This window comes from Bos indicus, chromosome 5 (genome assembly GCF_029378745.1).
Source record: "Bos indicus isolate NIAB-ARS_2022 breed Sahiwal x Tharparkar chromosome 5, NIAB-ARS_B.indTharparkar_mat_pri_1.0, whole genome shotgun sequence".
NCBI classification, from domain to species: Eukaryota; Metazoa; Chordata; class Mammalia; order Artiodactyla; family Bovidae; genus Bos; species Bos indicus.
In genome coordinates, this window is record NC_091764.1 from 113,992,003 (window position 1) to 114,019,960 (window position 27,958).

General features: G+C 57.1%; 1 protein-coding gene and 1 non-coding gene across 2 annotated transcripts; one reads left to right on the forward strand and one right to left on the reverse strand.

Moving 5' to 3' along the window:
• The first annotated feature begins 74 nt into the window (after positions 1–74).
• Positions 75–224, forward strand: LOC139183379 (U12 minor spliceosomal RNA). Its single transcript, XR_011566970.1, has one exon. It is a non-coding gene; the product is annotated as a U12 minor spliceosomal RNA (small nuclear RNA).
• A 2,905-nt stretch (positions 225–3,129) lies between these two features.
• CYB5R3 (cytochrome b5 reductase 3) lies at positions 3,130–27,914 on the reverse strand. Its single transcript, XM_070790529.1, has 9 exons — positions 27,762–27,914; positions 18,267–18,398; positions 14,768–14,840; positions 14,293–14,399; positions 12,022–12,151; positions 11,488–11,571; positions 11,200–11,285; positions 7,704–7,803; positions 3,130–4,259 (listed from the first exon to the last, which is right to left on the reverse strand). Exons 1-9 carry the CDS (start codon positions 27,780–27,782, stop codon positions 4,087–4,089), a joined length of 906 nt encoding a protein of 301 aa, XP_070646630.1. The 5' UTR covers positions 27,783–27,914; the 3' UTR covers positions 3,130–4,086.
• Positions 27,915–27,958: the final 44 nt, after the last annotated feature.

A 27,958-nucleotide genomic window follows, 5' to 3' on the forward strand; every position in this document is an offset into this window, starting at 1 on the left:
TTCCACTTTTATACTCACCGTATTGCAAATGAGAATGGGATTCATTACCTAGGAAGTAAGCCAGGAACGTCTTTATGCCTTAAACTTATGAGTAAGGAAAATAACGATTCGGGGTGACGCCCGAATCCTCACTGCTAATGTGAGACGAATTTTTGAGCGGGTAAAGGTTGCCCCTAAGGTGACCCGCCTACTTTGCGGGATGCCTGGGAGTTGCGATCTGCCCGTCCCACTTATATTTTAAAAAATAGAATTGTTTGGGTGTGTATGCACGGGATTAAATTAAAAACTAATCATTGGCAGTGGGTTTGTTGTGGATTAAGTTTGTAGTGAACAATTTGTTCCTGTTTTTTAAAGGGCATTGTGTGAGCGGCTAATATTTTTAACGTTAGCTGTTTGTGTTTGAATATAGCACACCGGCTCAAGCAGTTCCCGCTGTCACGTGTCGTATTTCCAAGCTGAATAACCTTCAAAAGCCAGCCGTTTTTCCTTCCTGTGTATGTGTGTGCCTGTGTTTTCCTGGTGTGTATTGTGAAAGTGGGGCAAACAGCACAGGCTTTTTGCGATCTAAGGGTGCAACATGTGGAATTGCATTTTAGTTGAACCGCCTACACTGACCCTGGCATGAGATGGGTAGTCAATCGTATCTGAGCAGTTAATGAAACCCGGGTCCCTTGTGGTTCAGATGGTAAAGAATGTGCGTATAATGCCGGAGACGCGGGTTCAGTCTCTGGGTTGGGAAGCTCCCCTGGAGGAAGGGGAGGGCATGGCAACCCACTCCAGTATTATTGCCCGGAGAATCCCAAGGACAGAGGAGCTGGTGGGCCTCAGTCCATGGAGTCGCAGAGTCGGACACGACTGAGACATTAACACACACAATCAATGGAAAATACAGGCAATGCCTTGAGCACAGTGCCAGGCACGGACTGAGTGCCCTATGAGTCACTACTGTTATTCTTTTCTAAGTCCCGCGAGTGGAGTTAGTTACTCTTGACAGAGCAGCGCAACACAATAAAAAAATCCGGCGTCGGAAGGTCTCTGGAAAAACGAGCTGCTGAAGCCGGAGGGGGTCTGAGATTGGGCTCCAGACGGAGGGGGGAAATCCAGGTCGCCTCTGCACTGCCGAGACTGGGTGCCGGCCCCCTAAACTACCACTAGAGTAGGGTCCTTAACTGATACCATATCTGACAGTGAGCGGGATGGCCCTCCACTAGGAAGATTTCGTAACTCTGGGGTCGCACTTGGCGGCCCGGGCAGCGGGGATCCGGTCACGTGAAGGGTGCACGGGGTGGGGCGTCCCGCTGGCCCTCCTACGCCCGAGACGTCCCGGAGCTGGAGGTGCGGGTTACGATTCTCTGGGCAGGGGTTTCGTTCCGTTTCTTGTACGAATACACAGGACTTTTTGCCCGGTGAGAACACACATGGATTACCAGCAGTGCAGCTGCGCTGTAGCCAAAGGTACTGGGTCCTGCTTGGAGACTAAGCAAGGATTGTGCCCGGGCCAGGGAGAACCGCACCGGGGAGGCAGTGCCCGGAAGGCGAGACTGCACCGGGCGGAGCGTGTCTGGGCACAGGCCGGTGCTTCCTCCGGGGCCTGCGCCCAGCACTGACATGCTGAAATGTGCATCACTTTATACATTCCTTGTTTTTTTTTTTTTATGGCCCAACGGCATATGAGATCTTCGTTCCCCGACCAGAGATGAAACTCTACCCGCTGCAGTGAAAGCACTAAGTCTTAACCTACTGGATCGCCCCCTTTACTTTTTTTTTTTTTTTTTTTTTGCTTTTATAGTATAGTTGGAGCTTTGCATTGACTTCCTAAAAGTTCTGTATGGGTAGGTGATATCTATCACCTGTGAATTCACTTCAGGAGAGTAAGTGAAAGTTAAGTCGCTCAGTCGTGTCCGACTCTTAGTGACCCCGTGGACTGTAGCCTACCAGGCTCCTCCTTCCATGAGATTCTCCAGGCAAGAATACTGGAGTGGGTTGCCCTTTCCTTCTCCAGGGAATCTTCCCGACCCAGGGATCGAACCGGGGTCTCCTGCATCGGAGGCAGACACTTTAACCTCTGAGCCACCTAAAGTGGAAGTTGCTGAATCTGGTCGGACTCTTTGCAACCCCATGGACTGTAGCCCACCAGTCTCCTCTGTCCATGGGATTCTCCAGGCAAGAATAGTGGAGTGAGTTGCCATGCCCTTCTCCAGGGGATCTTCCTGACCCAGGGATCAAATCCAGGTCTCCTGCATTGCAGGCATTCTTTACCTGGACCCTGAATGAAGGAACCCCCTTCTCTACCTGTAGCCTCCACAGGACAAGGTGACACCTGCCTCACCTTGGGGCAGCCCCCCCACACACACCCTGAAAACCACTCACTGCCCTCAGCCTCAGTCTCTCTGTGGGAGAGGGGGGCTACTAACTTCTTCCTACTTCTTTCAGGGTGTCCAGAGAGCATACAGTGGAAAAGACTGGGTCACATGGGGTTGTCTGAAGTTAGGACTGGGCACACCTTCTGACACAGCAGAGATGATCTGTGCAAGACTGGGTGTGAGGGATGCTTAACTCCCAGGGGCCACACTGTTTTCCAGGAATCTATCCTAAAAGAAACCACCAGAGAGGAGGCTGAAGATAGCCACTGTGATTTACAAAATCCGCAAACTGGAGACAGCCTTACTGTCCAACAGCAGGGATCTGCTACATAAAAAGCCATGATCCATCAGGCTTATGGCGTTTCTAACCACAGAGGGAAAGCATACCTGCCATTAAGGCGAGCTGCGGCCGCACAGCGGACCGTGTGGTTTCATCTCAGTTGTAAGTGTTTGCCTCTGGATGCCCGCTATTTTCCTGGGTATAGTTTTTATTTTTACTGCATATATATATCTTTTCCTGTGTCTATTTTTCTGTACTCTCCACAAATTTTCTCTTTTTTTCTTTGGCCGTGCTGCAGAACCTGTGGGATCTTAGTTCCCTGACCAGGAACAGAACCCGTGCCCCCTGCAGTGGAAGCACGGAGTGGAAGAACAGCCAGGGAGTTCCCCAAACAAACCTCAGAAATAAATGCCAGGTCTTGCACAGCCCCTTTCCCCCTCCTGCCCCAACAACGCAGGTCACAGAGCCTCCAGGAGTTCCAAAGGGTTCAAACTAGCAAAGTTTTACTTCAATGTTGTTTGCTCATAAATGACTCTGAAAAAGCCGATATGCAAGAGGCTAACACGCTGTGTCTAAGGCAACGTCGAGGCCACTGTGAATGTCCTTCCAACAAGGGGCTCTACTCGAAATCTCCCTGACCTGGGGCAGGGGCAGCACGGGTGCTCTGGGACGGATGAATAAAACGCACACCATCTCAGCTCTGCCATCAGGGCTGGCTGCCCGGGACGCTAAGGCAGTCGATGGGAGGTGGACTGCTTGGAACTTCCAAAGCTGCCCGAATGTTTGGGTGTTTTTGCTGAAGCTTTGGGAGAGCCCATGTGCCAGCTGGAAGGGCCCTCGGCCAGCCCCCTCCTCCCACACCAGCCCCAGGGACAAGCCCACCTCCCTGCTGACTGGACCTGCTGGGCTCTGGGTGGTTTGGCCAACCTCTCACCCCAGCAGCCCCTGCCATGGGAACTTACTGGTGTCAGCTACCATGTAGTGTCAGCTGTGGAAGCCTGGCCGTGGCCCTGAAGCAGGCAGGGGCGGCAGGCGATGGTCTGCAGCTGGGGTGAGGGCCTGCGGCCTGTAGCTAAGGGTTGCCTGTACATTTCTGCTAATTTCCAGGGTGTGGGATGCTCTGGGGAGGTTGGGGAGCATGGTGCTGGCAGCCTCCACCCAGTAGTGTGTATGCTGGAGGGGGCGGAGAGGGAAGGAACATCTCCGGCGAGGCCTAGACAGGAATCTGTCTTAAAGGTGGCCAACAGCAGCCCACCTGTAACAGACACCTGCTCCCAAAGGGGCCCCTCAGGGGCCAGCCCAGCGGGGTGACCTCCCAGGCACGGGCAGGCCAGGCTGAACCCGGCCGCAGCTGGAGACGCGGGGCGGGTGGTGTTAATGAACAGCGGCAGGAGGGGTGGGTGTGGCCAGGGTACAGTGAAAGCGGGCAGCAGGGCCCGTCCATCAGAAGGCGAAGCAGCGCTCCTTGGGGTGGCCCACGCGGTCCAGGTTGGGCAGGCAGGCGTACTGGATCATGGGTGGGGGTCCACACATCAGCACCAGCGGTTCCTCCTCTGGGGGCGGCAGGTGGTCCCGGATCATCTCCTCGTTCACGAAGCCCTGGCTGTAGTCCCAGGCTGCAGGACGGGAGACCAGGTGAGCCTGAGGGTGGCCGTGTGACTGACCACCAACTGCCCACCGCCCCCTCCTCTATGACGAAGCTGCTGTGCCTGTGAATTCCTCCTTTCTTTCAACAAACACGGAAGAATGGAGCAGACCTTGGCTCTGATCCCCTGCCCCCTTGCCTGGCTCACCTGGCTCACAAATGCAAGCCTGTCAAGGTTCCCTAACCATACTTTACAGTTTGCAAAGCCTTTCACTTCTACTGGCCTCTTGTGTGACCCTCGTGGATGGACAGGGCGGGGCTTACTGATGCCATTTTACAGGTGTGGAAACTGAGGCCCAGAGGACCCAGAATTGTCTCAGGTCACACAGTGAGGCATGGACAGGGCTGGGACATTAACCCCAGGTCCCAGAGGCCCCCCAGCCAGTGCTCAGTGCCAGGCTGGTCAGGGTGATGCTGCCTACCCCCCACCCCTCTTCTTGCTACCTACCAGCCCCGTGCCTACTGCCTGACTCTTCCCTCCATGGGGCGCTGGCCCACAAGGAGCCATCTCTAGTCCACAGCTGTAGTCCCAGTGCCTAGACAGCCGAGCACAGAGTAGTTGCTCAATAAATAATGAACAAAGGAATGTGTCCCAAATAAGCATTAGATGCTTTTGAATTGTGGTGTTGGAGGAAACTCTTGAGAGTCTCTTGGACTGCAAGCAGATCCAACCAGTCCATCCTAAAGGAAATCAGTCCTGAATATTCTTTGGAAGGACTGATGCTAAAGCTGAAACTCCAGTACTTTGGCCACCTGATGTGAAGAACTGACACACTGGAAAAGACCCTGATGCTGGGAAAGATTGAAGGCGGGAGGAGAAGGGGACGACAGAGGATGAGATGGTTGGATGGCATCACTGACTCAATGGACATGAGTTTGAGTAAACTCCGGGAGCTGGTGATGGACAGGGAGGCCTGGCGTGCTGCAGTCCATGGGGTCACAAAGAGTCGGACACGACTGAGCAACTGAACTGAAATGAGCCAGAAAACAGTGAGGCCAGGACACAGGCCGAGGTTCCAGATGCAGGATCCTCAAAACAGCAGCCTCCTCAAAGTCCTGCTTGCCTCCCTGTCTTGCACATGCACACGCGCAGTTGTGTCTCCAGGTTTCACCTGAGATCCAGAGCTGCCTTTTATTCCTCCCAGTGACTGCAGGTGCCCATGGTGAGAACCTGACGCCCCGGGGCTGGCAGGACTCTAGTCCCACACGGACCCTCAGGACTGACCCGCTGATGGGGGCTGCTCAGGGATGGGGACCAGCCAGTCCTGGCACATGGCTCCTTGCCCCCATCACCTGTACTGCCCAACAACGTGACTCCCTTTTGCAGACGCGTGAGAAGCAACCCGGTCTGAAGCTCACCTTGCTCCGCAGTTCTTCAACGGTCAGTCGGGACAAACACTGCTTAGGGACTGAGGGCACATGCTAGGCTCTCAAATGACCCGTGCCGAGCAGCTCAGCAGGATCTCAACCCCGGAGGGACAAACAGAGGGACTTGCCTGATGCCCACCACCCGCTGCCTGCTCCCTCCCCTCTGAAAAGCTACCATCAACCACCTCCTGATCCCATGGTGGGCGCCTGACCCCAGGCCAGCCTGAGCCCCGGCCAGTGAGTGGGGGGCTTACCCAGGCCAGCCCTCTGGCTTTGCTCCGGTGAAACAGTAAACTGAGGGCCACGAGGCAGCGTGAGCAGCAGACAGAGCATCACTGCATCTATCAGACGAGCAGGGCTCCACCAGGCCTGCACCCTGAGTCCCTCTGGCTCCAAACACCCAATTATCTGGCTTCTCTCTGTCCTTCACAATTTGGAAGAACCTCACTAAAGCCTTTGACACCAATAGAAACGCAGCTGCGGAAGTCCAAGGTCACGCGGAGGTCACCGAGGGATCTTGTCTAAATGGACACTGCTCCCTGTGTCATGCCCTGTACACTCCACGGCGGGGGTGGGGTGGTGGAGGGACGGGGGGTGTCCCCTGAGGGAGGGGGATAAGTCGGTCTCAGCTGGTCCTGGATGAGGAAGCCTCCTCTGTGCTGAGCAGTGGGGTATATTCTACCTCACCGGCACTGTGCTTAGTCACTGACCACACCTCCCCTTTCACATTGGCTGCTGGGAGGGTGCACCACAGCCCACGCTCCTGTACAAACCTCACTCTAGATTCTATTTTATGGGCCTGCCCGTGTTTTTCTTTCACTCTGACTCACTCCGTAAGTCTCTATAAGCTGCCTAAAATCCCCCTGGAATGGGGCAGGACATAGGCAGGTAGATCACATTTTATTAACGGATCTCCAAGTACTTTGTAAAAAACTTCATGGGATTAAACCCTATTTGCTAGTATATGAAATGTACAGGTGTATAAGATACATCTGTTTTACAAGATTTTTTTTTAGGCAAGTATTTCTCTTGTGTGTATACTGAAGAGACTGTGGCGGAAACGTGGTCAGCGGGCCCCTCCCTCAGCCCCTCTAGCTCCACAATCACCACGCTGGCCTGGTACCCTGTTCTTGTTCAACATCGGCCTTTTCCAGTTTATACCTGATGGTACAGCAGTCCTCCAGCTACTCTCGAATCGTGGTCAGGGTAATAATAAACGTAACTGTAAAATACCAGAAAACTACCTAACTGTATCTCTTCCTGGGCCATGTTACTTGGTTCCTCTTAAAACAGTTCCTAGGAGGAGGCACTTTGGTCTCGGCATTGCCAGGTGCCACCACCAGAGGGCGGTGTCCACAACAGTGCTTGCATGCATGCTATGCATGCTAAGTCACTTCAGTCGTGTCTTTTTCTGTTGACTCTTTGCGACCCCATGGACTGTAGTCCAGGCAAGGCTCCTCTGTCCATGGGGTTCTCCAGGTAAGAATACTGGAGTGGGTTGCCATGCCCTTCTCCAACTAACAGTGCGGCCAGGCCTTTTGCTGGCAGGAGACTGGAGCAGGGTCTAGCTCCCAGAGGACAGCCTTGTTTCGAGTTTTGGGGCAGCCTTCAGTCCCTGCCTCCTATGAGTCCTTGGCAAACAGCCCAAACACCTGGACAGGCAGAGTGAAGGGAACTGTACATCAGTGCAGCCCGACCCCCAGGGCTGGTGACTGCACTGTGGAAACGATCACCCGTCGCCCCCAGCACTGGCCCCAGCTCGAGGGGAGAACGCCGGTCTTCTATGTCCAGCAGTGCAGGCAGGGGTAGGCCTAGGGCTCCATAAGAGGCGGACAAGAGTTCAAGTCCCAGCTCTGGGCTTTTCTCGCTGTGCACTGTGGGGCACTTACCTCCCCTCTCTGATCCCTCTTTCCTCACTGCCCTCCTCTCACAGGACCACCGTGAGCTGGACCAAGGGAGACCTCGTGGACAGAAGGCTCCACCTGGCAGAGGGCTTGCAGCACAGGCACGCATGGGCCAGCGTGCCCACCCGCCCAGGCACACTCACCTTCAGGGGCTTTGTCCACCGTGTACCAGAGCTTGAAGCGCGCAGAGTGCTCGTTCCTCAGTTCCTCCAGCTCGGGCCGCAGCAGGATGTCCTTCTCGGTCTGGGGGAGCGGACAGGGCCCAGTGGTCAGGAGGGATAGCGACAGGGACTGCCCTTGGAGACCCTGGTCATCCCGCCCACCCGTGGGCCACACGCTTGGCAAAGCTTCCAGGGCAAGTCCAAGTCTTTTTATGCTCTGGCATCTCAGGATGTATCAATAGGTCCATAATTTAGGGAATATAGATGCAGCTCCCCACATCACACAACCCGCAACCTTGCCCACGCCAATCCCTCTGCTTGGCGTGCAGCTCCCCACCTTCACCCTGCTGACTTCACTCAGCCAGCCCCACGCGACCCTGTAGAGTTCAGCTTGTTTCACCTCCTCCAGGAAGTCTTCCTAGACCCCCAGGGAGTGTTAGCAATCTACTCCAGAAACGTTCCCTCTTTCCATTCCTAAGCATAGATTTGCCTGGAATGTTTGCAGGTCACTCAGATCTGGCTCCTCCGGTCAGTGAGGGCACGACTGACTCATAGGACTGTTGTGAAACTAGGGACAAAGAGCACCGTCAACCAGCAAAGGTCACCCGCTCACTGACCTCTCCTGAGCCCCCCGCTGGGACAGGCAGGCAACGAGAGGCATGGAAATCCTCTGAACATCCTCCTTTGTGAACACCTCTCTGACCACCCTCAGAGCCCTGTCAATTCCTTAGGATCAACTTGAGGAAGTGGAGTCCAGGGCAGACAACTCCACATAGTTAGGGCCTTCAATACAAGCCGCTGCTTTATTCCCCACGTAGGTTACAACCAACACACACGCCAGCAGGGAGTCCTGGGGTACTCACCCCTCTACACCTCTACCAGGACTAGGTAATACTCATTTACGCTTTGCCAATCAGATTGATGGAAAATAAAGCTTGTGTTTTATCTTTTATTATTAGTAAGCTTGTCACTGGTCTGCTCATATTTTTTTCTTACTAGTTTGTAAAAACTTTTTATATGAAGGATATTTTTATTGATGATACATTATGTGTCTCATCCTCAGTTGTTTATCTTTCTACCTTATTTATCAGTTCAGTTCAGTTCAGTCGCTCAGTCGTGTCCGACTCTTTGCGAACTTTTTCCCCAGAGGAGCTTTTCATTTTTAAGCAGATGACTCCATCAGTCTTTGACGGGCTCTCCTCCAGTGTCTTGCTTAGCCTGACCATCTTTGTTCACTCATTCAGTAATACTTCTTGTATTTAAAAAGGCTCGCCCTCTACTTTTAAAGCTTCACTTTTTCACACATATATCCTTAACCCATACTTCATTTTTCTATAAGGTAAGGTATGGACCTACTTCACTTTTCCCAAGTGCACAGCAACTAACCCAACACTCCTTTTCATCTCCTCAGGTTTGACATGTCACCTGCATCAGATATAGAGTCTCATTTACACTCAGGTCTGCTTCTAGGTTAGGGCTGTTCAACCGAGCCTTCTATAATGATGGGAATGTTCTAGATCTGTGTTATCCAAGAGGGAAACTAACCACTGGTCACAGGAGACTATGGAACCAACAACATGTGCCTAGTGAGACTGGGAAAGGGAGCTTTTCATTTTATTTCATCTTAACTAGCCTCAGTGTAAACAGCCACATATCTAGCATGTTCCAGCACAGTCCAGACTTCCCGCTGTGTTACCCAGAAACACAGCTAGTCCAGTAAACCCAGGTCTCACGTGCGGCTCCAGAGCCGCGCTATTTTCATCACTGACACTTCTTAGTATTCTTCCTTGTCTCTCTTCTTTTTCAAAATTTTCTTGGCTGCCCATGTATACTTTGTCTTCCAGGCCACAGTGCATCATTTTGTCATATCATAAAAGGAAAAAAATGATCCTACTGGGACTTCTGAGTATTACTTTCTGAAGAACCGATGCCTTCAGAACATCAGTCTCCCTGCCCAAGAACCAGGCTGCCCTGCTGTTTATTGTCTCCCTGACGCCCTTCTGAAAGCGGGGCTTCCCTCCTCGTCCTGGGTCCCCACCGGCCTCCACTCCCGGCCACCCGGTGCCTCCAGGAAGAACGCACGCATCTGCGATGTTAAGCGCTCCTGTCCCAGGCCACCTCAGTCCTCACACGGGTCCTGAGAGGTGGGCCCCCGTTACCCTACACTGCAGATGGGGAATTGAAGCAGCTGCGGCCCCCGTCCAAGCCAAGCATGCACGGCACACGGGGAAGGAGGGAGAGGCAACAGCCCGACTGGAGCAAAGCCGTGGTTCCCCCTGTGGGGTTCCCTGCGGACCCCAGGGTCCCTGAGACCCTCCAGCGGGACCCTGAGGTCAGAACAATTTTCACACAATACATTTTTTTTTTTTTTGCACTTTTTTCACTCTCGCTCCCTCACAAGCGTGGAGCGGAACTTTCAGAGGCTACGTGACTTGTGACACCACACTGACTAAATACAGAAACAGATGACAGAAGCCACTGCCCCCACCGACGGGCAAAATGACGCCGTTTCAGGTGACGGAAGGCCTCCACGGAGACTGCCCAGCACCACCAAGCCGAGTGCAGCCCACCCGCTCACCCCACCGGCCAGCCTGGCGTTTCTGGCTCTGTCCACCCACCCCTGGGCCTGGTCAAGGCCGCGCTGGTTGACCTCAGGGCAGTTTTCTGCAGCTGTGTGGGAGTCCAGGGACATCAGGCCAACCTTTCCCCTCTGGGCTCAGCGTCCTCGCAGATGGACGGGGCAGAGCCTGGGCCAGACGGACCCAGGGCAGGCTGACCTGAACCGTATCTGAGAGGTGTGGGGGGCCTGGTGCACGCGCCCCCACACAGGCAAGGGGTGTCCCGTCTGAGCCTCCCCACAAAGGGGCCTCACTACAAAATCCACATATTCAGTCATGAAACGCTGAGCCTGGAGAGATCCTCGTGATGACCGGGCTTTATCGGCTCATTCCTCAGGGAGACAGGGAAGCCCAGAGAGGGAGAATGACCTGTCCAAGGCCACACAGCAGGCCAGGGTGGGCAGGCAAGCGGCAGGCGTGGGGAGGAGGACATGTGCTCGGGAGCCAGACAGCCCAGGTCCAAACCCGATCCCAACACCCCCAGCTCAGGGACCTCGTGCGGGTGCGTCCTCTGCACCTCATCTGTGCAGACGCACCCTCAGGCTCTTCCCACGTCCCTGGTGGGTCCCAAATTCCACGTGCGGTAGAGAGAGTGCTGAGGTGCCGAGGAAGCGGCCAGGGGAGCCAGTCTCGGTGTGGGGGTGCTCCAGGGGCCTTACCCCCCCAACCAAGCAGCCCTGCTCGGGTCAGACGCTCTAGCTCTGCCCAACCTCACCAGCTGCTGCAAGGCTGCTGTGCACAAAACACTCAACACACCTTCCAGCCATCGTGAGCATCTCCACAGTGCCTTGCAGACCCCTGAGCAGTGCCTACCCAGCACCCTACCCTCGGGCATACAGACCTAAGGACCACCCACTGACCTGGTTGGCAAAGAGCAGGTGGCACACGGTGTGGTCATCAGGGTCCTTCATGATGGCGCGGATCACCTGAAGCATTGGGGTGATGCCTGCAAAATGAGCCACCCCCACACGCTGTGTGAGTGCCTGCTGCATACATACAGCACCAGGCAGATGCCCGGGGAGGTGCCAGGACAACCCTGACCTCATGCAGCTCCCGGGCGCTCGTAACCTGTGTGGTGTCCCACACCCTGCCCCCGACTCAACAACTCCGCCCACCAGGGACTCAGGCAGGGATCTAGGTCCACATACCCGTTCCTCCTGCAATCATGCCCACAGATTTCACCGTCTTGATGACAGGGTCGGACTTCTTGTCTGGACGGATGGCAAACTTTCCTGGGGAGAGCAGACGGGGTGAGACCCAGTTCTCAAACACACCATGCTTGGGGGTCAGACGGGCTGGAGATCCTGCCCCATCTCAAGGGTTTGGGTGTGGCGACCACCTTACCCCCCCAGCCAGTCAGGTGAAGGGGATGGGAAGCGGGGGGACTAGGGCCAGCTCAAATGCCAAGAGCAGCAGGAGGCTGGAGAAACAGGGCCCCAGCTCAGCCCTCCCCTGGTTTGCTTTCAGCCTGACAGAGCTACTCTGTGGGCTGGATGTGCCCCCCAAGGCTGATCTACAACCCCTGCACCGGCCACCTTGATCCCTAACAGCTGGGGAAATGAGGCCCCGGAGAGGAGGTGGCCTGCCCTACAGGAGTCACCCTTCCAGGCAGCAGCAGGGGCGGGACCTGTACCAACATCCTCCGCACCCGCCGGGCCCCTGGGGAGTCCAGCCCAGGTCACCTTTGCCCTGGTAGACCAGCAGCCCGTTGGGGCCCCGGAACTCAATGGTGTCGCCAATCTTCATGCTTTCCAGGTACTGGGACATCTTCCCTCCAGCGGGAAACTTGGGATGGGTGTCTTTGAAGTAAACCTGAGAGACACACGCACCATCCTCAGCCCCCGTTCCCAGGCTGCCAGGGTGAGCTCCGGGATCTTCTGCGGCTGCGTGCGGCCTGCTCACTCGGGGCTCCTCCCACCCATCAGAATTTACCTGTCTGTGCCCCGTCCCCCCCGGGGGCCTGCCTTCCCCGTAACGTCCCCTTGGAGGGCAAAGCACCAGCCTGGTGTCCACGGCAGCCGACCCGAGGGCCTGAAGTGTAATGTTCTGCCAAGACCCATGTCTGTGACCCCTCCCGGCAGGAGATTCCCACGGCTGTCAGCCCAGTGCGGGCCCTGCTGGTGGCTGTTCAGTTCTTTCTGCTTTGTGCTGCCATGAAAACATCACTCTTGGAACAACTCCCTTTTCTGTGCCCTTTGGGATTTCAGCTTTGGGAAAAAGGGATGCAGCTACAACCCTCGAAAAAGAGACGGGCAGACAGAGGAGGAGCTCCAGGACAGAGCGGCATCTGTGCTGGGCCTTGAAGGGCAAGCAGGAGTGGGCAGAGAGGGGGCAGGGCAGGGTGTGCCAAGGCCAGGGGCCTCACAGGGCTTGGAGCCTCTGGGGTGTGGAGGGGAGAACTCGTGGCTGCAAGACAGCCGACATGTCTGTGTGTCTGGGGCCGGGGAGGAGAGTGGGCAGAGCTCACTCTGTGCCAGGCCAGCGCTCTGACCTTTAGCCAGGGTGAACCAAGGGGGCCACGAGGTCTCCAAGCCAGGAAGGACCTGGTCCTCGTGAGCGTTTCATCCTCTACTTGAATCCCCCTGCCCCAACACCTCCTCCACATCCGGCTGGGGTGAGTTCAGCAAGAAGAGATGCATGAACCCTCACCACCTTCCCGTTCCTTCTGGACAAAGCGCCCCTCCCTGCAGGGCCTCCAAGGCTCTGCCCAGCCCCACTGACTTCTCCCCTTCTCGGCCCTCAAGTCCTCAAGCCTCCTCCTGGCCCCAGGGCCTCTGCACTGGGAGGGTCCTCTCCCTCCATCTCCACCTACTCGCCTCACAGTTGCCTGCTCAGAGGGACGAGGTGGGGGGCACAGCTGTCACCACCCCGCCCCAGCTCCAGTGTCTGTCCCCAGAACAAACACTGACCTGCGTGTGCCCACCTGTTCAGTGTCCACTCTCCAGCCAAAAACAGGCTCCCAAGGCCGGATGGGCTGGGCACCCAGCGTGTGGCCTGAGTGACACTGAGCAAAGAAGGGACCCAGGCCAGAGCCAGGACTGCCAGGCCAGCTCCCTTCCTGCCCTCACAGACCCAGCGCCCAGCCCGGGACCCTGAAACCCCCGGGGCTGAAGCTGCGGCCCAGCGGGGGTCTGTTTCTGCCCCATCCCCCATCCTGGGGTCCAGTGAGGGGGCCTGGGGCCCGCACAGCAGCATTGGGACAGTAAGCCTGGTCCCCAGGGGGATGCTGAGCCAGGGTGGCTGTGGCTGGGGGTTGTGGTTTGGGCCTTGACTGGGGAAGGTGTCTAACACCCCACACCCACCACCAGCTCTGGCAGGTTCCCACTTTTTGGGTGTGTAATCAGAGAAAGTGACTCACTGCTGTAAAGCCTGTGTTTCTAATTTTCACAAAAATGTACTGGGTTAGAGTGTCACTTCTCCTTCTGCTCAGCGTCTTGTTTTTTAAGATCCTTTCTGGCTTGTCTGTGTCTCTCTGGTCTGTTGCTTCTAATGGCTCTGTCTTCCCCGTGGGGTGCACCCACCCCCTGACTGGTGGGGGATCCCAGAGAGCCCCTCACCCCAGTGCCCACACAAGGACCCATGAGCCCCACACTGCACCCCCAGAGGGCCTGTGGGGTGCTTCTCAAGGGTGAGCGGGCGCCCAGCTCCCCGGGCCTCCCCCGTCTGCGAGTGGAAGACGGGCCCTGCGTGAGCTGGTGGGCCTGCCTGCTTCCTCTCCGGCAGACCATCTGTCCTGGTTTGAAGACACTGAGCCTGAATCCCACCCCCTGCCCTCTGCTGAGACCCCCATGCTCGGCTTGTGCTAAGAACCACAGGGTGCCCCTCACTCCGAGACCAGGCTCAGAGAGCACAGGGCCTTCAGAGGCCAGATTCTGGGGCACGTGGGCCCCGGGGAGGCCTGGGCTGCGATGTGGTCACCCCCGCCCCACCCAGCTGTGGCCCCAAGGCCTCACCTTGATGACCAGGTCCACAAAGCCCTTGTCGTCATCGCTGGAGACGGGCGTGTAGGGCCGAATAACCAGGTTCCCATCGATTCGAGCCGAGAGGTAGATGTGCTGGCCTGCAGGATGGCGGGGGTGAGTCTGGGCCCGGGACCATCCCGCAGCGTCCCCTGGATCTTGTCAACCCACTTCCCTGCGTCCCACCACAGCCTGAACAGACCCCGGCTCCTGCTGTACCCTTCACCGCCCCCCACCCCAGGGACTTCCATCACATCCCAGCTCTCTGCCTTTGCTCGTGCTGGGGCCACTGCCAGGGACACTGGAGCATTCTGCCCTCTCACTGTGACACTCATCCTCGAAGGCCTGGGATGGCTGATACCTCCTCCTTGAAGCCCTCCCTGCTCTCACTGAGATGTAAACTCCCCCGCCCCCCCACCTCCCTTTCCCAGCGCTGGCTCCGTGTGGGCTGGGCCGGGGCTGTACTCACCGACAGGGAGGCCCAGGATGTGCTCAGGCGACGGCAGTGCAAAGCGGAACCGCCGCGTGTCATGGCTGATGACCTGCAAGGAGGCTGAGCTGCTGGACGACACCCAGGGCAGAGGGGCCACAGGACCCAGAGCCCCCACCCTGCCCCAGCACCAGAGATGACACTGACAGGTGGCACATGCCCTGCACACACGTGTGTATGTGAGGGCACAGAGGTCAGCCACACACTGCACGTGTTCTGTTCTTGTTGGCCCAGAGAAGGGCAGTGACCCGCCCAGGGCCACAGAGCAAGGTGGCTGGGGCAGGAAGCAAGCTCCAGATCCCAAAAGGAGGCTGCCAAATGGCCCAGAAAATTCCAGGGCTTCCAGGGGCAGGAGGGAAGGAACCACCTCTGCCATAGCTTGAGATGTGTCCTGTCCTGGGGTGGCAGGAAGAGCCTGGAGGCTGACCACAGAGTGGGGAGGGCTGAGACAAGGCTCCTGTGAGTCTTGGGGCTGGGACTTGAGAGAGGGGTTCTAGAAGCCACTAAACTAAAAGCCCCCAAAAGGCAGGATGGCATGACTGTGACAGGGCTACACAGGGCAGGAGGCATGGCAGCCTCACTGCCTGGGAGGTGGACATGGCCATGCGCACCCAGGGCATGGTCAACGGGCAAAGGCCATTTCCGCTCCAGGGCGGGGCAGAGGCGGCTTAGGACCAAGGCTGGGCTGAGGATGGGGGCTGGTCTTAACAGAGGCCAGGGAGGCAAGTGTCCCACAGTGTCAGAGCTAGGACGTGAACCCGGTCCTTCTGACTGGGCTCCAGAAGGCCCCTGGGGGTCTCCCCTGCACCAGGCGCTGCAGGGCGGTGGCTGTGGAGGGGCCACTGGAAAGACAGGCAGCCAGCAGCCCAGCACTTGTGCTCGTGCTCACAGGAGGCAAGGCCCAGTGGGACGGTGCCACCACCCAGGGAGGGTCAAGAGACCTCCAAAGGGCCAGAGCATCACTGGAGTGAGCGAGCTGGGGCAGGAGGCCTGGACCTCAGGAAAGACGGCACCCAGCCTCCACTCAGGATGCAGGGCTTGTTGGAGGCCGGTGGGTCTCTCTGCCCCACAGTCCAGCTGCAAACAGAGGCCCAAGGCCTCCTGCAAGTGGATTCCAGGATTATCAAGCAGTCCTAGGGTTCGAGGTCAGAAATCCACATGCCAGACGTTTTTGGAGGAAGAGCAGAAATGAGGCAAAGACCCTGATGACTACTGTGTTCGACAGCCTCTAGCCCAGGACAGCAAGAGTCACCAGGCTAACGTCTGAGAGGGCGTGGCACGCCGCTGCTTCCAGGAAGCCGCTGGCCATGACAAGCTGAGCAGGAGACTCTAAGGGCTCAGGGCGACCCTGCCCAGCACCTGGTCCAGTCCCGTTCGGAGAGGGGAAGGGCGGGCAGCTGGGACCCTGCCTTGTGCCATAGCAAGTAGCCAGAGCAAGCCCACCTGCTGACCCTGCAAAGCCACCAGGAGGCTACAATGGGGGAGGGTAACTGCTAGGACACTCGCCACCTGCTCAATCAAAGGGGCCTGGAGGGTCCACTGCGGACATCCCTGTGACAAAATACCAGAGAGCTGTCAATCAGAATGAATCAGCTTTGGGTTAGACATGAAAAGGCGTCTGTGCTGTGTGTGAAAGTGAAAGTGTTAGTCGCTCAGTCGCGTCTGACTCTGCACTGTAGCCCACCAGGCTCCTCTGTCCATGGGGATTCTCCAGGCAAGAATACTGGAGTGGGTTGCCATTTCCTCCTCCAGGGGATCTTCCCGACCCAGCGATCTAACCTGCATCTCCTGCATTGCAGGCGGATTCTTTACTGTCTGAGCCACCAAGGAAGTCCATGTTGTACAGCCAGGTAAAAATATCAGGTTATTAGAGAAACTAAGTATACACACATCTGAACGTCCACACGTCATGTACGTAACCAATGTGACACCAGGAAAGGCTCGTGATGACCCGTGAATGGGACCCTCTTGCACAGGGGTCATGGTGCAGGGAAGGGGAACATTCACACCTTGACAACAGGGCACGTATAAATATGTGTTTTTACAAAAGTACAATTTTTACAGTGAGCACATGTAAATCATACACTACTTCTGGAATTAAAGAACAGTAACAAGGGCATTCCCTGGTGGCCTAGGGGTTAGAATTCTGGGCTTTCACTGCCGTGGCTGGGGTTCAATCCCTGGTCCGGGAACTAAGATCCCACAAGCCATGTGGTAAAAAAAAAAACAAGGAAAAAGAACTTTATGAAAGGAAAAGGATTCAAAACGTTGTGATTTCATTTTAGTAGGAAGAAACTGTACAGGATATATTGAAAGGATAAGTCTGGTCTCATCTGGGAAGTGGTCTTTTTTTTTTTTTTGGCCTCTTTCTTGTTTTCGACTTCTAAGAAGAACTCCTGGTACAATTACGGTCACAGGCGCTCCAGCTCTAACATGGAGCCCGGGGCACAGACCAGAGCCTGGGATTCAGGCTTGCAGCAGGTGACTGGCTTTCTCTGCCCCATGACTCAGTTCCTCCCTGCCACACCCCTTCTGAGGCAGCTGCCTGTGGCCAGAAATAGCATGGGGGAGGCTTTGATGGTGAGGAGGGAGGCGGCCCTACAGGGTGGGCGGCTGGGCAAAGATGGGGAGAGGATGGTTTTAAATCAAAACTACGATCGGAGGTTTGAAAAAGGGGGGAAGGGCAAGAGGGGAAGGGCAGGAGTGAGCCTGCCGGAGGTGCAGACCCAGCCACAGTCGAGATCACGGGAACATGCAGGGAATCAGGACTCTAGGGGCCCTGAGTGGGTGGGCCTGGGAGTGAGGGAAGGAGAGGGGAGGAGACCTTGTCTTTAAGGAAGGGGCCCTGGGATGCAGCACCTTGGATGACCACGAGGCCTAGGCCTGAGTCCTAACCCAACCCCTAACTCACAATGTGACCCGAGTTAATCCTCTCTTGCCCTCTGTTTTCACATCTGTTAAATGGGTATCTGGACCCAAAAATCCTTACAGCATCCCTCCTACTCTGATTTTCTGTGGGATAGTAAGTGTGGCTCAGAGAACCTGCTCTGAGGGTTCAAATCCCTCAGTAATTTACTGGTAGCCTTAGAAATGGATATGCATGCATGCATGCCAAGTCGCTTCAGTCATGTCCGACTCTTTGTGACTCCATGGACTGCAGCCCGCCAGGTTTCTCTGTCCATGGGATTCTCCAAGCAAGAATACTGGAGTCGGATGCCAGGACCTCCTCCAGGGGACTGAACCCACATCTCTTATGTCTCCTATATTGGCAGGCAGGTTCTTTACCACTAGCTCCACCTGGGAAGACCTTAGAAATGGACATCACCTCACTTTCCCCATCTGTAAAATGGGCAAATAATAGGATCTACTTCATGAGGGTCCATGCCCTAAGTACACAGTAGATGCCCATGAAATGCTCTGATGCCGAGAAGGAGAGAGAGGTGCCCGTGCCCCAGGACCCCTCAGGCCCTGCACTGACCTCCTTGTCAATCAGCCGCAGCGGGTACTTGATGTCTGGATTCTCGAGCGTGATGGCCGGGGTGGAGCGCTGGAACAGCTTCATGATCAGGCTGTACAGGAACCAGACTGGGGAGAGGACCACGTGGCCCAACTGAAACGACAGGGCAGACCCAAGAGGTCAGCTTGGCCCCGGGGAGGGTCTGCCCCCTGCCCTTCCCCCAAACACACCAGTTGGTCCACAGCTCTGGACCACTCCTCTGCCAGGAACACCCTCTCCCCACTTCGTCACCATCCCCACCCTGGTTCCATCTTGGTGCCAGCTGGGAGACGCTATTAATACAAAACTCAAACTCATGAAACCCATCAGGGTGTTACTACGTCACTGGAAAAGCTCCATTTCCCCTGAGGAACAGGGACAAAGAAAGCTATGAAACTGAGCATGTAGCCCCTTTTCACTATGGCTGCCAGGAAGCTCAGAACAAAGTTCCCAAGCACCTGTGCTTAACCTTGAGTACTGTGTATCTGTGCTCCCTTCCTCCCTCCTTGAGTCAATCTCCCTGCATTAAGTGATGTCAAGTCCTAGCTCTCTACAGACAAACCCCTGAGCCCTGGGGTTCTGCTTTCAGGTGTGAGGGGCAGCCAGGGCACTGAGCTGGACGCTGGGAAGCTCTGCTCCTTGCTGGCTGGGTGACCCTGGTCGAGTCCTTTCCCCTCCTCTGAACTGAACTGGACAAAGGTGATCTGCAAGGTCCCCCGAAGCTCTCTGCACCGTGCCGAGCCCCACACGGGGGTTAACCTCACGACGACCCTGAAGAAGGTGCTGACGTCACTGCCGCTTTACAGACAAGGGAACGGCTCAGGGAGGCGAAGCAACTCACCCAAAGGCACACAGCTGGCAGGTGGGGGGCTGGAATTCAAGCCTTAGTCCACCTGCCTCCCCAGCCACGCTCTTATAACATCAGTCCTCGCCCTCAACATCACGCTCAACCTGCTATGTGGCTCTAAGGGGCTCTTCCTCGCCAGCCCCCTGCACCCCTGCCCCGTGCTCTCAGCCTCACAAAGACCCTTAGAGGTGGTCTGGATACTTTGAAGACAGAGAAAACACAAATCACATGGGCAGATAAAACTGCTTAGGTTTTACCTGGGGAGGACATCCTTGCAAAGAAAGACAACTAGCCTGCTGCTCTTTCTAGCTGTGTTTGTCCCTGGGAAGCAAAACCACTGAGCCTCTCTGCCCTGCTTCTGTCGGTGAAATGGGGATCAGAAAACACACTTCCTGGTTGTCAAGACGGAACTCAGCCATGGAAAGCGGCTAACCCAGGCTGTCCCCCAGCAGGCCTGTGACCTCACTGGGCGCGTACATGGGTGCAGCGGCTACCCTGGGCCATCTGGAAGTCGCGTCCTGGGCAGCTTCCACAAACTAGACCACAAGCGAGACCCAAGGAGAAGACAAGAACAGCCTCAAGACCGCTCAGACCAACCCTGCAGTAGAGAACCTGGCAGACCCCACCTTGACCAGCGAGCAGCATAGGAAAGGGGCCAGGCTCACCAGACAACGCCTGACATGGAGCGAGAGGGGCCGGCACTGCCCCGTGCCTTCTTTGGGACCCACCTCCAACACGAGGAAACACCGAGGGGCCGTCCTCTGGGACCACTGGCACGACTCTTCAAAAATATCAAGGCCACGAGAAACGAAGGCTGAGGAACGGGTTCCAGATTAAAGGAGGCTCTGGTGGGTTGCAGGGTGGCCCCCAAAAGACCTGTCCACCCAGATCGTGGGGATGGAAAAAGGGGTTTTGCAGCTGTAGTTAAACCAAGGAAGACTTCCCTGGTGGTACAGTGGATGAGAATCCGCCTGCCGATGCAGGGGACAGGGGTTCAATCCCTGGTCGGGGAACTAAGATCCCACATGTCGCACCTCCTGGAGTCCCCGCACTGCAACTATGGAAACACACACCCCAAGCGCCCGTCTCCACAATGAGAGAAGCCGCCGCGTGAGAAACCGGGCACCCTAGCGAAGAGTAGCCCCCGCTCGCCGCGACAAGAGAAAGCTCTCACAGCATGAAGACCCAGTGCTGCTGAAATAAATTAACCGGGAGGAAAAAACCTGGACTTGAGATCCTCTTGGATTCTGCCAGCAGGCCCCAAATCCCATGACAAGCGTCCTTCTCAGAGAGAGAAGATTCAGGGGAGAGGGCTGCATGAAAGAGCAAAGGACCCTCCCCTCGACCTCCAGAGCGTGCCCTGCCAGTACCCCGATTTCAGACTTCAGGCCTCCAGAGTGTGGGAGAAGGAATTTCCATTGCTTTGTGCCACCTAGTTTGTGACAATTTATATGCAGTCAGAGGAAATGAAGACAGGGAAGTCCCCTACCGACGAACAAGTTCCGTCCCGTGAGCGCTTTTGTGAAGTCCAATTTGTTCGAAAGTCTGACACAGGCACCCAGCTCGCACAATCGGCTATGTTGTACGGTACTGTACTGGGCTTATAATACTTCTCGCACAAATGATACACAAACAAAAAATAAAGACAACACTTAAAATCTTACAGGAGAGCGCCTTGATAAATACAGTGTTCCAGTACAACAGCTGGCACACAGGGCCTGGCACTGAGTCAACCGACAAGAAGAGTCACGGACTGGAGGCGGGAGAAGAGGTGGGAAACGGTGGAGCTGAAGCACCGCCAGCAGAGGAGACGGAGGGCAAGCAAGACAGTGTGCTCTCATTCACGCCTCACGCGGATGGAACACACGTTCGCATCTTTGAAAGTCTGCAACTTACAGGTTCGTGGGTAAGGGATGAGCTCTATACCCCTGTGTTTCTGTGTTCTGAGTCGCTGGGAAAACCGCCACTTCCCCTGAGGAATAGGGACAAGGTTCGTATGGAGGAGACTTACTGTACAGAGGCCAAAGGGACAGAAAAACTGCAGAAAAAATGCAACGGGCAGTTTTGAATTTGATTCTGGGCCGGGGGGGAAGAGAACACAGCTGTAAAGGACAATCCTGAGACAACTGGCAGAACATGCATCAAGGCCCATGGATTAGACAATAGCACTGTATGTTTCCGATTTGATCACCATCTTGCAGTTATGCAAAAGCAAGTCCTTGTTCTTAAGAGACAGACACAAGTATTTAGAAGCAAAGAATTAACATAATGTCATTTACTCTCAATCGGTTACAAATACACACATACAATAATAAGATAAATACAACCAATGTTAACATCTGGTATATTTTGGTGAAGAGTATATAAGCGCTCTTTTATGCACTCTTCCAAACTTACTGGAAGGTTGAAATTATTTCAAAATTAAAAGTGAAGAAGGCAGTCCACACTAGCAGTTCAAACAGCGAGGTCAAGAACCCAAAGTTCTCCCCAAACACTGGTTCTCAAGGAAACGGTCTCAGAGCTTGTTCACTCGGCCTCCCTAGGGTACCTCCCTGAGCTTGGTTCTCACGGTAGACAACCGTGCATATTCTTCCGCGCAAGTTCCCCCTTTTCCTTGGCTGCCAGGAAGCTCAGAGCCAAGTTCCTTGCCTGCAGGGAGGCCTCTCTGCTTCCTCTGCAGACCTCTTGACAAGATCTTCCCCTCTCTAGGCCCAGTCTCAATGCTCCCTCCCTCCCTGGAAGCCCTGCCAGTACCTGAGGCCTCTCTGAGCCTTGGTGTTCTTATCTATGGAAAGAAGGTCAGGGCCACTGACTGGCCTACCACCCAGGGGAGCTGGGACATGAGATGAGGTAGGGGGCTGAGGTCACGGACTATAACCTGGGGAGTGTGGGCACATGTGCGTGTGTGCACGCACACACACACACACACACACACACACAGGAGCTTTCTCTACCACCCTCATGGGGCCCCCATCACAAGCGAAGCAAGAACACAGGCACCAGGATTCCACACCAGGCCTGGCCCTGCCCCCCAAACCGGCCCAGCAGCTTCAAGTTGCCCAGCTGCAGCTTTGGTTACAGGCCTTTTGTGGGGCTCAGAACACCATCGACAGTGCCTCGTGCCTCTCCGGCAGACAGGGCCTCCAGGCTGCGTGCAACCAAGGCCTCATCCCACGGGGCCCCTGGTCTGTATCAGTGGGTGTAAAGGGAAGGCCCGAGGGAGCTGGCCCCAGCACACACCCCAGCACACACCCCCCAACCCCTGGCCTGCACAGTCCTCACAAAGGGTCTCTGGTCTCCTGCTCATTTACCTACCACCTACCATGTCCTGACCACCATGTGCTATTTCTCCCACCCTGAATTTTATTTAGGGCCCATTGGGGGGACTTCCCTGGCGGTCCAGTGGCTAAGACTCCTCGGTCCCAACGCTGGGGGTCCAGGTTCAATCCCTGGTCGGGGAACTAGATCCCATGTGCCACAACTAAGACCAGACACAGCCAAATAAATAAATGAATAAAATAAATATTGAAAAAAGGCCCGTTGGCAGCCCAGGACTCCAGGGTCAGGAGACCCGGGGCTGAGACCCAGCTCAGGACTTCAGGAGAGAATCTTCACCTCTCCAGGCTGCACCTTCCTCAGGAAGGTCCCACCTAAGGCCGGGGAGGGCATCAAGGCTGGAAAAGGCCATGCGCACACATGGCCCAAAAGCACACGTGGCCCCGAGCTGGCACTGCTCCACGAGTGGGCGGTGAATCCTCTGAGCTAATCCTCACTTCAATCCCAGGCTGCAGCACCGTGACTATCATCCAGTCAAGGATAAGCAAAGTCTGTCCTCAAGGGACCACGCTCAAAACGAGTGAGACTGCTGTCCCCATTTTTCAGACAGGTTAAGTGACTTGCCCAAGGCCATGAAACCCAGTCCTGTGTAGTCTGGTTCTTCTGGAGGTGCCTCCCAAGACAGATGCCCTGGAGCCCACAGCCCAAATCCCTGGCTCCACCGAAATCCCATCTCCCACCTCCCGCAGCCAGGCCCCAGCAGCCCAAAGCAACAGGCCGCTCCCCCCGTCCCCCAAACACCTACCACGTGGCTCCCCACTGCCTACGCTCAAGGTCCCTACCATCCTGTCACCAGCCTTTTTTGCTTCAGGCCTCTGCACACCCTTCCCTCATCCAACCAGCACATTCCTTTCCTATTTAGCTTCCAAGAGCCCAGCTCAAACCTCAAATCTCACCTGCCAGGCCCCTCCCTGGCTAATCAAGCCCTTAGCAGACTTCCAGAGCCCCCATTGCCCTCTGCCAACTCCCTGGGGATGAGGGTGGGGCACTCTGATGATTCCTCTGCTCCAGGCCCCTTCCACGTCTATCAGGGAAGGCATATCCACCGGGAACATTGTTTAGGAAAAAAATTGAGCCAAGTTACATTTGCAGGAAATCACTATTGTCGGCAGCCCTGGAAATAAACTTAAATGACATTAAGAGCCAAGTGGAGCTGTGCTCCCTGGAGTTTTCCTTCCTCCCAGCACAGCTGTTTCAGTGCATGCACAGCCAGGTTTGATAACTAAGACCCCTGGCTGGCAGGTAAAGGATCTGCCAGTGATGCAGGGGACCCGGGTTCGATCCCTGGTTTGGGAAGATCCCTGGAGAAGGAAATGGCAACCCACTCCAGTATTCTTGCCTATAGAATTCCATGGACCAGAGGAGCCTGGCGGGCTACAGACCATGGGGTCACAAAGAGTCAGACACGACTGAGCGACTCACATACACCCCTGACCTGCAGTTCGATGTGCAGTCTGCAAAGCACCTTCCTCTGCGTTTCCTCACTGACCCTCAGCCGTGGGTGACGGGCCAGCTGCCTTCCTCATTGGCTTGGCAAGGCCCAGAGTAGAGTCTGCGCTCCGGATCCCCTGTCTCTCTCCTCCAATCTTTCACCTGCCCCAAATGCCAACCCAGGGTAGGTGCTGAGCCGTGAAAAAGGCTCATTCGTCAACAGCTCTGAAGGCGAGCCCTCAACACTGACCTTGGCCCTCGCACAGAACTTGCACATTCCAGGCACCAGCTCCGTATGCCCTGGATGCCAGCCTGGGGCTCACACGCCTGGGCCAGCTCCCCACGCGCGATCACAATGCAGAATGGCAGACACAGAGAGGCGAGGGCCCTGGTGTCTCATCTCCAGCAGTCAGAGCAGAGACTTGGTAAATATCTGTGGATTAATTCACATGGGGACAAGCACCAGCGGCTACCCCACAGTCTCTCTGACTTCTCTTACTTTATACGAATGTTTCAGTAACCAGGACAAGAGACCAGATGCCCCCAGAGGGAGGGCAGGAATCGGCCCTCCACCAGGCATTGGCCAGATGGGTGGATCCTGAATTCCTGGCGGACACACCTGCCTCCCAGACATGGGGCTGGAGCCGCTGCTGGAAGGAGCTGGCCTGGGACTGATGGGTAAACATAAGCGGCCTTTCCTCCAGTCCCTCTGCCCGGCTGCTCCGCGTGAGCACAGGTCCTCGAGCCCAGCACGCGGGCACTACGGCCACCCTACTTCAGTGAGGACACTGAGGCAGGGTGAGAACTGGCAGCCAGTTCGGTCTGCGCACTGAGCCCCGCGACCACAACTCTGCCCCCGTGGACAGTGTGGCCACTGAAGAGAGCAGGGGTGGGCTTTGCACAAATTCCTTTCCAAGTGGCAGCTGTGGGCAGACTCTCACTGTCAGTTGGTCCTTCAGGACACAAAGCCCAGTGGGCACAGTTGGCAGAGAAAAGAGTGCAGTGGAAAGGTCAAAGCTTTGTCTCTGGGAAACTGGAGGCTTTACCAGACCCACAAGGGGTTGGGACGCCCTGCCACCCTTGCAAACAGTGGGCAGAGTAAACAGGATGGACGAGGCTAAGGCCCCACCCCAGCTCCTCAGTGCACTGCACACACATGTGCGCACACGCATATACACACACCACCTCCCCCCGGCCACCCCGGGGGCTAGGGGACAGCTGCCTCCCAGGCCTTGACCTGGTGCCTCAAAGGTTACACTCTGCCCCCGACGGAACCCACCTGCCTTTCCCTGCCTCTGATAACATAGGATGGGGAGAGGAAAATGGGGCACCAGGGTGTCTCCAGGGAGCCCCCAGCCTGCCCAACAGAGCAGAGAGGCGGGGTAGCCCTGCCACCCCATGCGGCACCCTGCCAGCTGCTCACCCCCTGGAATTCCACCCCCTCCTCCCCCCCGACCCTGGGACCCTGCCATCCTCTCTACCCAGGTCAGGTCTCAGCGGGCAAAGGGACCTGCCAGGACCTCCACCTGGCAGGCGTGTTCCTCCCCAGGTGCCAGCCCCCTGTGCTGAGGCTTACCTGCCTGCTGCCTGCCCGCCAGCTATCCGGCTGGGATCTGAGCGTCCACCTCCCTCATAGCCCCCTTCTCAGGAAGTGGGAGGGTGCAGAGGAAGTCCTGCAGCGAAGGGCTCCTGGCCCCAGGCTTGGGGTGAAGGGAACCCAGGAGGAGGGGCGGGTGCAGAGCTGATCCGCCCTCTGCAAGGGAGACCCAGCCCTGCTGCCCAGGGGCAGGGGGTTTGGGACCACAGACTAGGCACAGGGCTGCTGGGGGCAAGAGAAAGCCTTGGACTCTACCTGTGGTGGCGGCCTGTCCGGATCCACTGAGCGCTCACATCTGTGCTGGGGGCAGGGGAATCAGGGTTGGGGCTGGCCGGCTAAACCCCCCAGCGTGTACCCACCGGTGGCTGGCAGAGTCCAGAGCTAACCCCTCTTCCGTGAGTGGGAGGAGGCCTCTTGCAGGGCCTGCACGTCCCAGATAAAAAGTCTGGCGCCCCAAGCCCGAGCGGGCCTCCAGCAGACTGCGTGGAGCCTCTGTGCCCGGAGGCAGGGCTGGGGTCTGCTCCGGGTATTCTGGGCCAAGCGGGGACCCCAGCAGGGCCCACGAGGAAGGGACCATCCACCACCCCTTGGACAGAGGAGGCTCAGGAGTTGGGACAGGTCTCCTGACGCTCAGATGGGGCTCTGTCCCTCACGGAGGGGCTACAGGGGGTCCTTGGCTACTCAGTAAAAATACTGAGCAGCCACATCCCAGGGTGCGTGCTTAGTCACTCAGTCGTGTCTGACTCTGTGCGACCCCGTGGACTGCAGCCCACCAGGCTTCTCTGTCCATGGGATTCTCCAGGCCAGAATACTGGAGTGGGTTGCCATTCCCTCCTCCAGAGGATGTTCCGGACCCAGGGATGGAACCCAGGTCTCCTGCATTGCAGGTGGATTCTTTACTGTCTGAGCCACCAGGGAAGCTCATCGAAGGGACACAGAGACAAATCCAGGCAACGTGGATGGCTAGAAGGTGAGGAGCCCTGTGGGAAAACAGCAAGGGGTGGGGGGTGTCTGGCCTGGGGGGTAGAAGGCTGAGCGGTAAGGAAGGAAGACAATTTCTGGGAACACGGTCAGGACGTTCCACGGAGCTGGGGCGATGCCCCCAGGCTTGCCCTGAGTAAAGCTGCCCCTCGGTCTGAAGGGCCCTGAGTCCCAGGCTGGGCCGCTCACCCAGAGCAAACTGGCCAGGCCAGGGGCTTTCTGCCTCCTACCCAAGGGGGGGCCACAGAGAGCTGGAGGGCGAGGCGGGGAGGAGGCCAGGCAAGAGGCTCTGGGCCTCCTGCTCCCAGAGGACCCCAGCGGACCCCAGGGACCAGAGTGTGGGGGGCGGACCTGGCCACAGCCTGGAGGGGAAACACAGGCCACCCACCCCCACTGCGGCTTCTGAGGAAGCCCAAAGGAGGCGGCCCTGGGCCGGCCACATGCCAGTGTGACAGTGGACTTTGCGGCCCTGGAGTTCAGACTCGGCCAGCCGGGCAGGTGGCCAAGGCCCCGGCGGCATCTTCTTCGTCTGTAAAATGGGGCCTCGCCAGTTTCATGGGTTAAAAGAAACTAGAGCCCAGCATGCAGCCCAGAACAGGGCTCAGGGGTGGTGGGTGGTTAAAAAAAAAAACACTCCGTGATCCAGCAACATTGCACGTGTGCACACACACACACCCACTCCACACGCACACACTCGCAGGTACGCACCTGTTCACACTCCCGCACAGCTGCACACTCACCGTCCCTAAAACCTAAACACACCCCTAAACACACGGTTGCACATGCACACGTCACACCCACACCCCGGTCACACACACATCTCACACTCGCACAGAAGCGCCCGTTCACACTTCACACGTGTTCACACGCATGAACTCACACGCGGGGTCACCAGTCTCCTTCACCGCCCCCACCCTGCACTCGCCCATCCCTGGCGCGCACACCCGCACTCCTGGGCCGGGCAGAGGGGCGGGGCTCCCCCGGAAGGCTCGGCCACCCCCGCCACCCTAACCCCGGCTCCGGGCGACGCCCCTCGGCCGGGAGGGCCGGGCCGGAGGGCAGGAGCCCGGTGCCTGAGTCACGGCCGCCAGGGGACGGCCGGGGCGCGGCGGGCAGGGCGGGGCCGGGTGGGGTCCTGCGTCCCACGTCCGAGCCGGGCCCCCCCGCCCCGCCCCCGAGGCCGGCCGCAGTCGGCGCTGCCCGAGATGGAGGCCCGGCCCCCGCGGCTCCGGTCCGCAGCGATGCCCCCCGGCCCGCGGCGGCCGGCGCCGCGCTCCCCGCCTACCGTGCTCAGCTGGGCCCCCATGTTGGCGCCGCGCTGCGCTCGCTCCGCCGCCGACACCGCCGCGCTCCGGGCCCGCCCGCGGCCGCGTCAGCCGGGAGGAGGGGCGCGCCGAGCCCGGCCCAGTGGCGGCGCGCGGGGGGCGGGAGGCCGGCCTCCAGGCCCCGCCCCGCCCGCTTCCGTCAGCCGCCAGAAGGTAC

Bases quoted from the DNA above. Each gene is read 5' to 3' on its own strand.
- CYB5R3 (XM_070790529.1), bottom strand. From the start codon at position 27,782: ATGGGGGCCCAGCTGAGCACG. The intron at 18,399-27,761 runs GTAGGCGGGGAG...CTGTCGTTTCAG, and splicing joins TGGGGGCCCAGCTGAGCACG to TTGGGCCACGTGGTCCTCTC. The intron at 14,400-14,767 runs GTGAGTACAGCC...GCCATCCTGCAG, and splicing joins CATCCTGGGCCTCCCTGTCG to GCCAGCACATCTACCTCTCG.